The sequence below is a fragment of the Impatiens glandulifera genome, chromosome 1 (assembly GCF_907164915.1).
Source record: "Impatiens glandulifera chromosome 1, dImpGla2.1, whole genome shotgun sequence".
In the NCBI taxonomy this organism is placed as follows: Eukaryota; Viridiplantae; Streptophyta; class Magnoliopsida; order Ericales; family Balsaminaceae; genus Impatiens; species Impatiens glandulifera.
Genome location: NC_061862.1, coordinates 129,295,538 through 129,311,728, shown reverse-complemented (window position 1 = coordinate 129,311,728; position 16,191 = coordinate 129,295,538). Strand labels below are relative to the sequence as shown.

General features: G+C 32.4%; 1 protein-coding gene across 2 annotated transcripts; it reads left to right on the top strand.

The window, feature by feature from the left end:
• Positions 1–9,326: 9,326 nt before the first annotated feature.
• LOC124919766 (flowering locus K homology domain-like) lies at positions 9,327–15,733 on the top strand. Of its 2 annotated transcripts, none has more exons than XM_047460092.1 (7): positions 9,327–9,456; positions 10,254–10,562; positions 12,478–12,718; positions 12,818–12,966; positions 13,343–13,612; positions 14,660–14,854; positions 15,405–15,733. In XM_047460092.1, exons 2-7 carry the CDS (start codon positions 10,257–10,259, stop codon positions 15,576–15,578), a joined length of 1,335 nt encoding a protein of 444 aa, XP_047316048.1. In that variant the 5' UTR covers positions 9,327–9,456; positions 10,254–10,256; the 3' UTR covers positions 15,579–15,733. The 2 variants fall into 2 exon arrangements, with proteins under 2 accessions (XP_047316048.1, XP_047316049.1); XM_047460093.1 differs by lacking the exon at positions 9,327–9,456 and adding an exon at positions 9,469–9,538.
• The last annotated feature ends 458 nt before the right edge of the window (positions 15,734–16,191 follow it).

The following is a 16,191-nucleotide window of genomic DNA, read 5'->3' as shown; positions in this document are numbered from 1 at the left end:
TGGTAAGCTCGGATACATAGAATACTTCCTTCCTGAAACCAGATAAAGAAGAAAACAAGTTAAAAATCAAACTTTCAGGTCCCGAAACCACCATTTTCGGGTCCCAAAACAACACATTTTGGGTCCCGAAATCACCCCTTTCGGGTATTGAAACACCATTTCAGGTCCCGAAACCACCTATTTCGGGTCCCGAAACCACCCTTTTCGGGCCCCGAAACACCATTTCAGGTCCCGAAACCATTTATTTCGGGTCCCGAAACCACACTTTCGGAACCATTAATTCAGCCAAACATTATTTAACAAACATGAAACTATGAAATCTTGATTTACCTCGCATTCGAATCACCTGCATAAATGAATCCCACAACGACTTCATCTCGGTATTCTATCATGACAAAATCGAAGAACTCTTTATTTATTTGCTTGTTCTTCTTCATATATTGAGATTGAAGGCGTGCTGGAAGTTCCATGATATGTATGGGATATTTCTTATATTTTTTGGAAGCAACCAATTCTCTTCCCGCGACATCATGAATTTGGGCAGGCTCGATGATCTTCGTCGGCTTGTTCTGCGTCATGTATGGAGATTTAAGGCATGCTGGAATTTTCATATGTCGCACGAGATTTCTCCTTCTTTTTCTTGGAGACTCATCTTTTTCAGGTACTTCATCTTCATCTTCATCTTCCTCTTCGAGAACACCCTTTTGACCCACCTCAGTGTGAGCCCCCTCAGTGTGAGCTCCCTCGGTGTGAGCCCCCTCAGTGTGAGCCCGCTTAGTGTGAGCCCCCTCAGTGTGAGCCCCCTGATCGTTTACCCCATCATCTTCAGTGGGTGTTCGATCTTTGTAGTATCTGTACATGGCATCCCTAAAAGGTTTATTACTGTCCATTGATCTATAAATTATGTGGATGGCGTTGTCATACATTGGCGTTGCATCCCATCCTGAAGTTAAAGATTCCAGTCTTCTCGTGGCTTTTTCAATAAACAACGTACATTCAGCAATCCACGCCAAATTCTCTATAAAACTCAGTTTATCAACGTCCGGAGCTGCTGTGTTAATAGGTGTTATATTCATAGGTGGTAGGCCTTCATTCATAGGTGTTGATTTCGTTGGTTCTGACCTCTTCCTAAGTGGTGACCTCTTCCGAGGTGGTGACCTATTCCTAGGTTCTGCTGCTGCTGCTGTCGCCGCCGCTTTTGGGGTCTCAAACACCCCCTCATTCATATCCTCCTCCTCGTTCTCCTCCTCCTCGTTCTCCCCCACATCATTAATCTCCTCATCGTTCTCCCCCACATCCCCGGTAGTGGAATTCGTCCCACAACGCTTCCGCGTCTGAATCCTCTATTTTCCAACTCTGTATCCAGCCTAAACTTCAACGTCGTGTCATTCCAACATGACAGTATTGGAAATCGACGATCATTAACTCCTCCCAATTGAGGGTTGCTCACCCTATACACGTAGCACAGCTGAAAACAAACATATGTTAATTAAAACCAATTATTTTTGTAAACAGAGAAATTAATTAGTGATAACTTACAATAAGGAACGTCTGTGGTCCTTGGAAATGTCGTTTTTCATTCTCCTTCACTTTTGCGCATGATTGAACTAATCCTTCAAGTAAAAATTTGCACCAATTGAACTTCTTGATATTATGAACATTTGAAATATATTTCAGAATTCTATACCTGCAAGTGAAAAAAACATATTTGAGGATTAATTAACATGTCATATAAGTTGTCATGCAAATGAAATAACAGAAATGAGATATACCTGGATAGTTGACCTAGGTGATCACACCAGAGAAAGCAGCTGACAACAAATAATACGAAGTCTATCTTAAAATTGTTGTCAGAAGCTTTGTTCTCAATCATTTTCGTCGGCATAGCAGTCACTAAAGGAGCGTCATTAAGAGGGTCTTACCCCATCGAGTCCTAAATGCCTTCAGCTTATCATCAGTCTCGTTATTCTGATATTCTACAATGTCCAACTCCCCTCTGGGGAGACCCAATATCATTTCAACATCTTCTTCTTCGATTTTCACTTCCTCGCCATTCTCTAGAGTGAAAGAACATTTATCACAGTCAAACTGCCTGACTAGATAACGAGATATCTCCCCGAGGCATTTTGAAAGCGATAATGAAAGTAGATGGCCAAAGCCTATTGACTTCACAGCCTCCTTTTGATCATTAGAAAGTAGTTGCAGAAGATTGAAAAGCCCAAAAGAAGATGTCCTAGTTAAAAAAAGGTTGTGGGGGCTGCTTTGGGAGCTGCTGCTCTGGGGGATTTCGGAACTAATTTGGGAGCTTTTGGGGATTTGGGAACTTCTTTGGGAGATGCTGCTTCTTGGGCATTCCTTTTACGTTTATTTTCCCTACAAAAACAAAAGATAAACATTTAAAAAACATGAAGCAGATAATCAGATAAAGATAAACATTTAAAATCAAATATCTACTCATTTCGGGTCCCGAAACACCCTATTTCGGGTCCCAAAACACCCTATTTCGGGTCCCGAAACACCATTTTGGGTCCCGAAACCACCCATTTCAGGTCCCGAAACACTCCATTTCGGGTCCCGAAACACTCCATTTTAGGTCCCGAAACAACCCATTTCGGGTCTCGAAACCATACTTTCAGGACCCATAACAGCCAATCAAATCAAAATCCCATTTTCGGGTCCCGAAACCACACTTTCGGGACCCATAACAGCCAAACATTATAAAATCCGATTTACGGATCCCGAAACCACCCATTTCGGGTCCCGAAACCACACTTTCGGGACTCATAACAGCCAAACATATCAAAATTCAATTTTCGGGTCCCGAAACACCCCATTTCGGGCCCGAAACACCCCATTTCGGGTCCCGAAACACCCCATTTCGGGTCCCGAAACAACACTTTCGGGTCCCGAAACCACACTTTCGGGACCCTTCATTCAAAAAACATATCAAAATCAAATTTATTGACTATATAATCATACTTTCGGGTCCCCGAAACAACACTTTCGGGTCCCCGAAACAACACTTTCGGGACCCATAACAGCCAAACATATCAAAAATCACATAAATCATCACATAGCAGCAAATACACACAAAATAATCAACCATTTCTATTGTTAAAATCATTAGAATCAGCATAATCATAAAAATCCATAACCCTAACCCTAACACTAACCGCAAAAACCTAAACGGTCTTCAAATCATCAAAATGTTCTAGGATTCTAAAGGAGATGTTATTTACCTTGTCCTTGGAGATTTTGGAGTCTTGCATGGAGATGTACCTGGACCACCAGCCTGAAAAAGAGAAATGATATTCACGAATGCAGACAGTAAAGTGAACGGAAATACCCGAAGGAGAAGACCTATCATTTTCGATCGAAAGAAAGAAGATGAATAAAGTTGAAGAAGTCGGGGATGCCGCCGGAGAGAAAAATCGTCAGAGAAAAATCGCCTGAGAAAAATCGCCGAAAGTGGTAAATGAAAAGAAGAAAGAGAGAGGAAAGAAGAAAGAGGAAACTGAAACGTTTTTCTTTTTTTTTTTCTTTTTTTTTTGATTTTTCTTTCTCCTAGCTGGCAAGGCCAAGTAGATTCGTGGCCTTACTTTCGCTATATATTCGTTGAGAATATCATTTTTCCAATATATATATATATATATATGGATTTTTATCAATAGTGTACATATATATATATTTAAACAAGATATAATGTAAAATAGTAAAATACCTATTACCCCATTTTTAATTAATTAACTCAAGATTCACTTTCACAGTTGATTAATTTTTAATTAATTAATTCACATCTCTTTTTTTAAAATTAATTATTTTTTAATAAATTTATTCAAATCCTCCTGTCAAAATTAATTCTTTCCTAATTAATCAAATCACATATACAACCTTCAATTTAGGTTAGGCCAATTAGGTTTGTTTGTCCTACCAGAGATGAATCGTGATGTAAATCCTCTCTATTTTTTCTCCTAGTCTCCAATCCCTTCTCTTCTTTTATAAGCGTCGCGAGTCGAGATTCCTCTTCGATGCGGTCTTCTCGACAAGCATTGAGGATATTGGATTCGACCAAAAACTTGGGTAGATCGTGACATCGTGAATATGAGGAGGCTCGCAAAAGAATTGGGGTATATCGTATCTTGAAGGGAAGTCTCCAGGTCTGTCGGGATCTTCGAGGCCAACAACTATATCCAAGAGTGTCATAATTCATTCGGGGTTACTTCGTCATTGCATCGACGAAATCAGGCGAGTAAGAGTAGAGAGAGACGAGAGTCACCAAAAAGGTCGGGAGATTGTTAGACCATCTCCAACTCACAAACCCAAAATGCAATAAACGTTACATCAAACAGTAATTCATCTCCAACCCAAAAACCCATTTCCAAACCCAAAAGAATATTCTTAGAATATTCATTTCTTACACTAACTTTTTAACCTTATTAATATTATCTATATATTTATCAACTTTACATATTTAACCCCAATATTTTCTCATTTATTTAATAATATTAAAATAAAATTAAATATATATATCAATAATTCATAAACAACAAAATAATTCAATAATACATTCAAATAAACAAACATATAATATTAAAACAAATATTATTAATAAAAAAATACTTGATACACGTACACATAACATAAACAATGTATCAATTCTGATTGGTGTACTCTTCCCACAGATGATATAAAATATAACGTAAAAATATAAAATAAAATATAAATATAAAATAAATTAAATAAAATTTTAAGTATAATACAAATTAATGATTTAATTAAATATTTAAAAAATATTATAACCTTTTATCTTAAAACTAAAAATTAAAAGACCAATAAATTGTTTCAAATAATTCATTTAAATAAGTTTAATATTTAAATTAATATAGTTATATATTTCAAGAACTTAATTAACTTTTATAAAAAAATTATGCAGTGTAAACAAGAACTACGCATATATGCGTTTATTTTTAGAGAGATAATTTATATTCTCATTTTGCAGGGACGTTTGCCGTTCGGTTGGAGCAAAAAATGGAGTTGCGTCTGCGTTTGCAGTCCGGTTGGAGAAGCTCTAAAGCTTCTCCAACCGGACTGCAAACGTTAGAGCTTCTCCAATCGGACTGCAAACGCAGACGCAGTTCCATTTTTTGCTCTAACCGAACGACAAATCTCCCTGCAAAATGAGAATATAAATTCTCTCTCTAAAAATAAACGCATATATGCGTAGTTACTGTTCACACTGCATAATTTTTTTATAAAAAATTAATTAAGTCCTTGAAATATATAACTATATTAATTTAAATATTAAACTTATTTAAATGAATTATTTGAAATAATTTATTGGTCTTTTAATTTTTAATTTTAAGATAAAAGGTTATAATATTTTTTAAATATTTAATTAAATCATTAAATTGTATTATACTTAAAATTTTATCTAATTTATTTTATATTTATATTTTTACATTATATTTTATAACTTAAATTTTATAGATTATAAATTTATAATTTTAAACAATATGAATAATAGAAAATACATTAAAAAAAACAACCATTATCGTTACATAATAAATATTACAATAATTAAAAGTACAACATAAATAATACAATAATTAAAATTGCTCACAAATAATAGAAATGAAGTGTTGCATGATATAATAACTACGTGCATAACTTTGCATAATATGATTATTGAGGATGAACGTGACCTTAATGCACATATCAAAATTGAAATGGAAACGCATTCACCAGAGGTCGAGATGGTGATAAATGAAAATACTCGATTTCAAGATTTTATATCTCGGTACAGAAAAATAAGAAATAAAGATGCACACATTGAACTTCGTAATGCATTAATCGATCATTTGTGGGAAGAGTACACCAATTCCGAGAATTGATACATTATTTATGTTATGTGTACGTGTACCAAGTGTGTTTTTTATTAATAATGTTTGTTTTAATATAATATGTTTGTTTATTTAAATGTATTATTGAATTATTTTGTTGTTTATGAATTATTGATATATATATTTAATTTTATTTTAATATTATTAAATGAATGAGAAAAGATTGGGGTTAAATATGTAAAGTTGATAAATATATAAATAATATTAACAAGGTTAAAAAGTTAGTGTAAGAAAGGAATATTTTTTTGGGTTTGGAAATGAATTTTTGGGTTGGAGATGAATTATTGTCTGATGTAATGTTTATTGCATTTTGAGTTTGAGAATGAATTTGTGGGTTAGAGATGGTCTTAGCGAGAGACTTGCTCTCCCTTTGGAAGGAGTCTTAGAGGTGTCGGAAATGAGAAAATAAAGGGAAAACATCTCTTTATGTTTTAGTGTTTGATTAATGATAAATGGACTCTCTTTTTTTCTTTCTTAGTAGATGGGCCTCAGATACTCCGTTTGGCTCTGAATTTAAAAAAATAAGATATTAATAATAATAAATACCTGTTATATTATTTTTATTTGATTTTATTATTTTTAAAAATAAATAATAATTATGAATATATTAAAATATCTTAATTATTAACCTACCATTTATTATTTGTTTTATATTTCTAATATCAAATATTTTACTAAATAAATAATAATAATAATAGATTAATTTGTCAAACTCAATTATTATTTTATTTATTCTTTGATTTATTTTAGTTAATTAATTTTCATTCCTCCCAAGATATCAAATAAATAATAATAATTCCTTTAATTTATTATTCATAATAATTATTTATTTTAATTATTTGTACCTCTTAAATAGAAAATATTTGTAAAAACTGAGGATTAAAAATTTATAAATTTGGGAAACAAACATGAGTGTACACAATAATGACATCTTTTACCAGTTTTAAAATCCACAAAATCACTTATGTTTTAAAATAACAAGCTAGAAATTATAAAGTTCACTAAATCAATTGAACTTCAAAATTCTATTTTCTACATTTTTAAATTTGACAAAATTATGTATATTTTAAAAGAATCTTCTTCTATAATTTTAGAGTTTGACCAACTCGTCTGGACTCTATAATTCAGTATCTACATCTTGAAGATCATAAAATTATTTGTACACATAAATCACGTTATCTACAAATTTTAAAGTTGTCAAAAATACTTCAATTTTAAAATCTTATTATACACTTTTAAAGTTATAAAACCATCCAAACTTTAAAAACAGCCCTTTACATTTTCAAAATGGACAAAATCAAGGATTTCAAAATTACTATACTTGGTGATGCTCATATAACACTTTATCCCTTTGAATTGGCAATTGTACTTAATAAACAAACAGAGTAATCAAAATCATTCCCTAGTAATAATTGAATACTTACCCATACATTTTTTTCTTCTTAATTTAGGATTAAAATTAAAACAATGCGGGGTGACTCTATAAATTATCTAAAATGAATTTAGGTGTCCTTCAACTCTTTATTAAAAAAATGGTTTATAATAAGAATTATGTTAAACTCTAAAAAAATATTTCATTTACGCCCTCGATTCGCCCATAATGCGAGAGGAAAACAATGAAGAGAATGGGAGACAGTTCAGTTTGAGGATCGAGGCCCAAAATAAATGCGAGTTGGAAAACTCAATGGGCAACCCATGGGCCCGATTCCCTATTGGCTCACAACCCCTTTGTTTGCTATGTTTATTTCTATTTATGTATGGATGTAGATGTGTGTATTAAATAGGACAATGTGCTTATGTTTTAAATTTCATTGCACTTTAAAATACATCAGACTCGAGTCTTTAAAAATCCTTAAGAATTTTCTCACATCGTGGCCTGCTAGATCTGTGTGTTTGGGGAAACTAATTTGTACCCCTTGACATGATGATAGGAGGTGACTATCAATTCTTCAAAAGACAACTCCTACTAAATCATCTATTTATGTTCAAACCCTAAAACTCAGTGGGCTTCAACGATTCAAAGGCGAACTCTTTATACAATGTTTTTAAAATTTGTGCACTTGTCTTCTATGGCATTATTATGTGTTAAGGAATGTGATACCTAGGGTTTTGGAGTCAAAATAAAACATTCCAGTATTTTCATATATCATTCGATATCGTTACATTCCTTTTATTGGTATTTCCAATATTTCCTTTCTCGTCAAGTATTTTTTCATATGTCACATATCTCAGACATTTCTTCATACCCTACATTCATTTTATGTCCAACAATTTTATCCATTAGAAATCACAAATCGTTGTACTAACGACATCCTAAGCCTCTTGGCATTCCCCACCCATAAACTTCATATTCATAAAACCCTTTGGTCATACATCATAAAATAACATATAAAATAAAATTGTTTTATCGAGAACTAAATCATTTTCCAATAAAAACACTTACCTTACCAATTTTAAAAAAAATATATTAAATCCATTTTATAAAATTAACAAATTTACACTTTTATAAATTTTATGATTATATCATGTCACTTGAAAAATGAGTAATTCTAAAATTTTCATAAAAACTTGATTTATTAATGAATTAGTAACTAAATCTATTTTAATTATTTTCTTTTCAAAAATCAAATATATTTATAATAGGTTAACAAAAAAACACTTGTAAAATTATAGAACTATATCTGACAAATGAGTAATTCTAAAATTTTAGTGAAAACTGAATCAACTAACAAATTAATAATTAAATAATTAAAATTGATTAGACTTAATCTTTAACCAAATATTAATTTTGTCTTTCAAATAACTATCACTTATATTTCTAATTAAAATTGTCAATCAAACAATACAAAAATTATTTTGACAAATTCAATTACTAATGAAAATCTAACTCTTCAAGACAAGTAAATAACTAATTAGAAAACAACTAATTTGACCAATATTTAAGTAACTATAAACCCATAATATTAGCTCAACAAATATTCTTAGAGTTCTTATATTCAATTATTTCTATTGTTCAACCAGTTCATACACAATTTTTTTCGGCTTCATAGTAAATTAGCTTTATATATGAACTAAAAAAAAAAGTCAATAAATGAAAATCAATATTGTATAAGGGTGTGTTGACTAAAGGAATCAATATAGCTATAAAAAAAAATTTTATTGAGAAAGATATATAACTGTTCATTTTTTCTCATAAAATAAGAAAAACCTAGGTTCGAATCCGCAGCCGACAAACTCTGTTTGCACTGTTAAGTGTTTTACGTTTTATATGTTTAACTCGCAAGAATTAACGTTGAACAAATACTTAAAAAAAATAAAAAAAATTAAGGAAATTATTTGGACAAAACATGTTGGAGTAAAAGTTAGTGGACCATGTTAACAATTAGGTATGTTAAAAGGATAAAAACCCAATTATCGAATTATAACCTTATGAATATCACACACTATTTATTATATTCGGCTCATTTTCTCCATCGACAAGCCGCAACAGTGTCGTCCTACCCCTTTCCCGCTCAATCGGTGCGCCTCCTCTTCGTCACAACACTCAATAGTTTCTGTAAGTTTGTTGTTACATTCTTTGTTTCCTCATTTACTTTATCTCTCTCAAACCAGACAAGATCGCTTTAGGAACCGAAACGGTCAGCAACTTAGGGTTGTGGAATGTTTTGTTCTTTGATTTCTTTAACCTTGTTGTTTTCATGTTAGAACTTCAATAAGATGCCTAATTGTTCTTGTTGTAAGGCTGGAAAAATGTGAAGATTTATTCGTTTTTTATGTTCTCTCAGTTAGTTGTTTCTTCTGATTCTTTACCCGTATTTATTTATCTCTCTGGGTTTTGTATATTTCTTTTGTATGTTGGAGATGAATGGTTGGTTTTGTGTCTTTTCGGATTTGGTCTCACCCACTTGGACACTTCAGTTGGCTACACTTAATGGTGATATATATATATATATAGAGAGAGAGAGAGAGAGAGAGAAAAGAGAAAGATGGAGACAGAGAATTAAGAGAGAAACAAGGGATAAATTACATTTGAAGTCCTACCTTCAATCTTTATGAAATGCTTCTCGCTTGTTTCAATTTTATGTGATTCCTTGATTTTATGGTTGTATTGTCATTATGCAGTATTTAGTGTTGTAAGGTTTCAGGAGTTCTTGCAAATCCTTGATTTATTAATAGATAGAAAATTTTGAATTCTGTCTGCCTTTGTGTTACAGAATTTGATGGGTTTTTATTGTTACTAAGAGGAAGCCACTAGTTGTGTTTGCTCTTAAGTGAATGGATTTTATATTTTCCATTTACTCTTTACGGTAACTAATTGTTTTTGAACTAATCAGTTAAAATATTTGCATGTAGAAAATGGCTGAAGAGGATTTTGATGAACAAGATACAAATGAAATTCCCGAGGATTTAAATACCCTTGAGATTGATGAAATGCCTGAGGAACTGAGATCACCTGAAACACACGAACATGGAGAGAAATTTGAAGTTGAGGAAAGGAAATGGCCTGGATGGCCTGGAGAGAATGTTTTCAGGTTGTTGATTCCAGCAAACAAGGTTGGTGGTATTATTGGCAGGAAGGGTGACATCATAAAGAAAATCTGTGAGGAAACAAAGGCTCGTATCAAGATACTTGATTGCCCATCAGGCACGATGGAAAGAGCTGTGAGTTTCTCGCATCTTTATATTTTCATTCAACTAATGGCCACTTATTTCTACAATTCAATAGCAATTTTAATTTAAGGAATAGGTTGTTATTGATGTCTCATTTTAACTTCCAGAATCCTCAATTTTCTTTGTGCCATATTAATTATGATCTCCGTAGTTATTATCAGGTAACTAGGTGTATGGTACATTTTAGTGCTTGAAAATATGGATGCTTCCATAGCCATGGGATACTTAGGTATTAGATGCTTATGTAACTAAAGAGCTTTTCGCTTCCATTTGTCAGTTATATTTGAGGAAATAAGAGGTACTTCTGATGAATTGTTAATCTATCTGAGTTTAATATCAAGAAGAAAAGACATCACTTGGAAGCCATGGACTTCATTTATTGACAAACTATTCAAAGGAAGACAAATAGTGAACTAAACACCAAGAAACTGGAATGGAAATGTCAAACTATTCAAAGGAAGACAAATAGTGAACTAAACACCAAGAAACTGGAATGGAAATGTCAACTTCAAAAATCAACCGGTTAGATAGGAAGAACAGTGTGTGCACCCCAATAACCAACCTGAATCTTTGCAGGTTCTCAATTAGAAGAACAAAGATACAGATTGCAGGACTCAGCATGAGCTTTAGAAGTGCTGAAAAGTTCATCTGACTAAACTTTCAGTAATATCATGGGTGGACATTGGTACTGGGAAGCTTCCTGTTGGATCTGGTAACATCAAAACTTGGTCGATTGGTGTCTTGCCACACCACTGGAAAATGTTATACATGAAAAAATACATTTGATTTGGTCCAGGAGAAACAAATATTCTAAAATTTACATGAATAGAATACTTAATATTAATTAAAAATGCAAATGGGATGTATACTACTCTAATGTATTTGGATTCAAATTGTTCAAACTTGCCACTAATCTAAACTAATAATTTTTTCTGAGCAATTGGAACAACCATATATATATTCCTAACACCTTCTCACACTAGGAGCAGCCACACATTTCACCTATTTTTAGATTATAGCTGACATGATTACCTATGGTTATTGGGGATAAAACCAATTAGCTCTCTCTAATAATAACACAGTTAAAAATCTTTGTATACCTCAAAATATATTTTATGGACAAAACCAAAATTTAAACCAGAAGTTACCTTGCTTTAGGATTAGGAGCATTTCATGATACTATAGGGAGTGGATGTTTTATGGCTTTACAAGTATTCTATTGACCTATTTGGGCCGTTTTTTCTAAGTTTGATGGTTATTTGAGCTTTTCATGCAAGTTTAGTGGGTTTCTCTTCTTTTTTTCTTTTTTTTACATTATGGAATATGTACAAATGTCTTAGAAATAGGGTTTCATTTACTCTCTATTTATTCATTTCATGATGTACATCCAGTATTACTCTCGGATATCCTGGTCAACGGAATGGATTCCCCTTCATGAATTTTGAAATCTAAATTTCAGTAACCCTTCTTTTTAAGTGATTTAAAGTTGGAGGAACTGTTGGTTTGCACCTTACCATAAAATTAGGAGTGATATTTGGGGAAGAAGAACTGCTGATGCCCTCTACTGGCAAGATCTTCTGCAGCTTTATCTTGCCATCTCTTGCATAGAAGAAGAGAGCTGCACCTAGATGTTTTCTTCATAGATGGGAAAAATAATTGTGAAATGAATGGATGTTAGACACTAGGGTAGCTTGAGTTGTAAGGGTCTTACTTAAGAGACTAAAGGTCTCAGGTTTGATTCCAACTAAGAACTCTGCTCTGTTTTAAAGGGGGTTATGATTTAGGGGGGTCATTCTAGCCACCCCCGGGAATAAAGGAATGGATGTTAGACCAACATTTTGATAATGTACCTCAGTTATTAAAATCTGTTAATTTAATTTGTAGAATATTTTTGTCCTTTTGTTAGGTATTGATTTCTGCAAAGGAAGAGCCAAATCTCCCTCTATCTCCTGCTATGGAAGGTTTGTTGGCGGTTCATGCACGCATTGTTGATCTCGAAAGTGATCAACCTCAGATTCTTCCTGGGAAACTTTCCACCAGGCTTCTAGTGGCAGCTATGCAAGCTGGAAGCTTGATTGGAAAGCAAGGTGGTACCATAAAATCTATACAGGATGGCTCTGATTGCATAATTCGTGTTCTTGGAGGAGGTTGTTTCATCTGGCCTTGATTTTAAACCGTATTTCTCTTAAGCTATCTTGATGAAACTTTTTAATTGATGTTGGTTCTTCGTCACTTTTTTTCTGCAGACAACCTGCCACCTTTTGCTTTATCAGATGACAGTGTTGTTGAGATACAAGGGGATCCCCAAAATGTCCATAAAGCAATTGAACTGATCATAACCCATCTCAGAAAATTTTTGGTTGATAGGAGCATTGTTCAGGTGTTTGAAATGCAAGTAAGTTATTTCTCAAGCCCTGTCTATGTATTTACCTAAGATAATGCTGGTTTGTTGGATGGGTTTGGTAAAACTTTTAAAAAATCTTTGTTCAACTTATTGGGGTTACCATTCTCTACTCTTATTAACCAGTTTCTGAGAGACTTGGGTCATAATCCTGTGTTGGATAAAAACACAACTTATCACGTAATCTAAATAATTAATTGCTTATTTGAATTTAGTCCATTTGATAAGTAATATTAAATATTACTTAATTGTTTAGACTCAACTATATTAAGAGCGTCCAAAATACAACTTTACTATCTGAATTCAGTATTCAACACTAATTTTCAGTTTTATCAAACACACCATAATTCTCTCCCTTTCTTTCTTGCAGATGCAATTGCCAAATGCTGGAGCTTCCCAGAATGTGCCCCCACCTTGGAGAATGTCACCTCAAGATTATCCAATGAATGCTGATTCTAGACATGGTTATATACCTAGCCATCAGCCTTACAGGCCACCTCCAAATCAATATGACAATTATTATCCTCCAGCAGATATGCCTCCCACTGACAATCGACAGGGTCCGCCGTCTTATGGAAGAGATGGACCTTTGGGACTTAGCACACCAAGTACACAGCCTCAACAATCAGTTGTTGCGAAGGTTTTGTCTTTGTGATCTATATTTCTCTCTTGATAATTATTAGGAGAATCTAACTGATTGTGCAAAGTGCTTACTTGATGTCCATGTTGCATGTATATAGTGTGTTTACCTTAATCCTAGTGATTAGTAGAGCAGAGAGGGCTTCATCTGTCACCAAATCATGCAGTCAATAATCAGACATTTTCTGTTGAAATTTCAGATTGGAAATGGATTAGGCTAATTGAATTCTTCACCTGAGTGGTAGATTATTAGATTTGGAATTAGAATTGGAATTGGAATTGGATTAATTTCGATTCAGATTAAAACAATACTGATATATGATCAGATTCTGAAACAAGAATATACTTTATAGGCTGCGTTTGCTAGGATGTTGTATGGGTAATTGGGTATAAGATGTATGATGGTACAAGCTGAAGTTGTACAAGTTATTGTTGTTTGGTTAGTAGTATAATGAGTATTGGTTGTATAAGGTTTATAATAGTTTTATATTTTATGTTTGGTGAATATAATAAGGTAATCCGTAATAGAATAAGTAAAATGACTTTTTGCCCTTTATAATTATTTAACTTCTTTTTTGTTTAGTATTTATTTTAATATTGTTCATTTGTAATATAACTTAAGTTTATTTTTGTAATTAAGTATTATTTATTAATAATATTTAAATGAATTAAAATGAAATATTTATTTATTTTAAGAGCATGTAAGTATTTGTTTAGTTTCCTATATTTTAGTTAAATATTTAAATGTATGTAATTATATGTAGAAAAAAAAACTTATAAATGAAATTGTAACCAAACAACAAAGTAAAGATTGGTACCCTTCTTCCAAACACCACCCGAGTACAATTCATATGTAATTTATACAGCCTCTTTTACTGTTTTTATGCACCTTATCAAATTTCTTCTAGCATTCAAATCTTAAAATTTATAATTTTATGGCTATCAATTTTATTAATTAGCATTATTTAATTTCAGTTATCCTTCTGATATCAAATAGAGTAATTAGTTTAGTTATTAATTGCCAAGTTTCCAAAATTTTCTCTTCCAGGTAGCACAGACCATGCAAATTCCATTATCATATGCAGATGCTGTAATTGGGAACTCAGGAGCGACTATTAGTTACATTCGTCGTGCTAGTGGAGCAACAATTGCTATACAGGAAACAAAGGGTGTGCCTGGGGAGATGACTGTCGAAATCAACGGATCTACATCCCAAGTGCAGGCTGCTCAACAATTGATACATGTGAGTTGTTTACATGTGATATATCATTTTTATGTAAGAACAGCATAGGTTTATGAGATTGAAATTCTCTGATTAGATTTAGGATGTGTTTGATAACTTATCACTTAATCTAAATAGTAAAATGTTTATTTAAAGTTCATTTGATTAGATTAAGCTCAAATTAAGCCACTAATGGCTTCTATTCGGTAAGCTAGAGTGTACGAAATACAACTTCAATTCATGAGAATTAATCAAATTATGTCAATATAAGGGTAAAATAAAATAGTCAGTAAATATTTTCTTAACATTAGTTTTATCAAATCAATTTCCTTAACAAGAATTTCAAATTTAGATATTTTTATTTAGTTTATTCAATATACACAACTAATTCGACACTTAATTTTCAATTTTATGAAACGTCATGCATTTTCTTTTTTGTAATGTGTAAGGTAGTATGTTATTATTACAAAACCAAACAGTACAGGCGGGCCTTGTGTATTGAATTCATATTTTCCATATTTTGGTAGTTATATGGTTGTTGTAAACTTACTAAAGGTAATATGTGATACAGAATGTGATTGCGGAAGTTGCTGCTGCAGAACCACAGAATCCAGCAGGTGCTCCAACTGGTCAAGGTTACAATGGTTATCCAAATTATGATCATAACTATGGACCTTCATCAAATGCAGGTCATCCTCCTCCTGCAGAATATGGCTCTGTTTATGGAACCGATTATGGGTACTAGTTAGCTATCAAACCATTCGGATCCATATACCATTATTTTCGTGTAAAACAGCTTCTGCTCTGATGTTGGGTCGTTGCTGACTGTAGGAATTCATGTTTGATATAGAACCGAAACTTTTTATGTGCACATTAATAGTTTGCAATAGTGTTTGTCAAGTACTCAAGTCTCTCTCTGACTCTCTCATATGCCTGAGGTTCCTTCCTTGTTAAAAGATCTTTAAGCCCACTTCACCCGTTGGACTTTGGGTGGTTAAAACCTGCAATCACCTCAAATTATTGTGTTTCTAACAAAGGAGATAATTTGGTTAATTTTTTTTGTTAATTTGAATTTTATTATCTTAAGAATTTACTATTTTACTTTTATAAATTATTTTGATTGTATACTATAGAAATAAAATGGATTTTTTCCAAAATTTATAACAAGTTATTCAAATTAAATGAGAACTTAGTAATGATTGAAATAAAATTCATATTTTACAGCAACAAAAAATTATAATAAGTTATTGAAATTAAATGACAACTTATTTGTAATGAAGGTGTAACTATATGTTTTTGGAATATTTTGTTTCAAAATTATTTGGAACATTTTTTTTTTCTATTTTATTATTGTAATT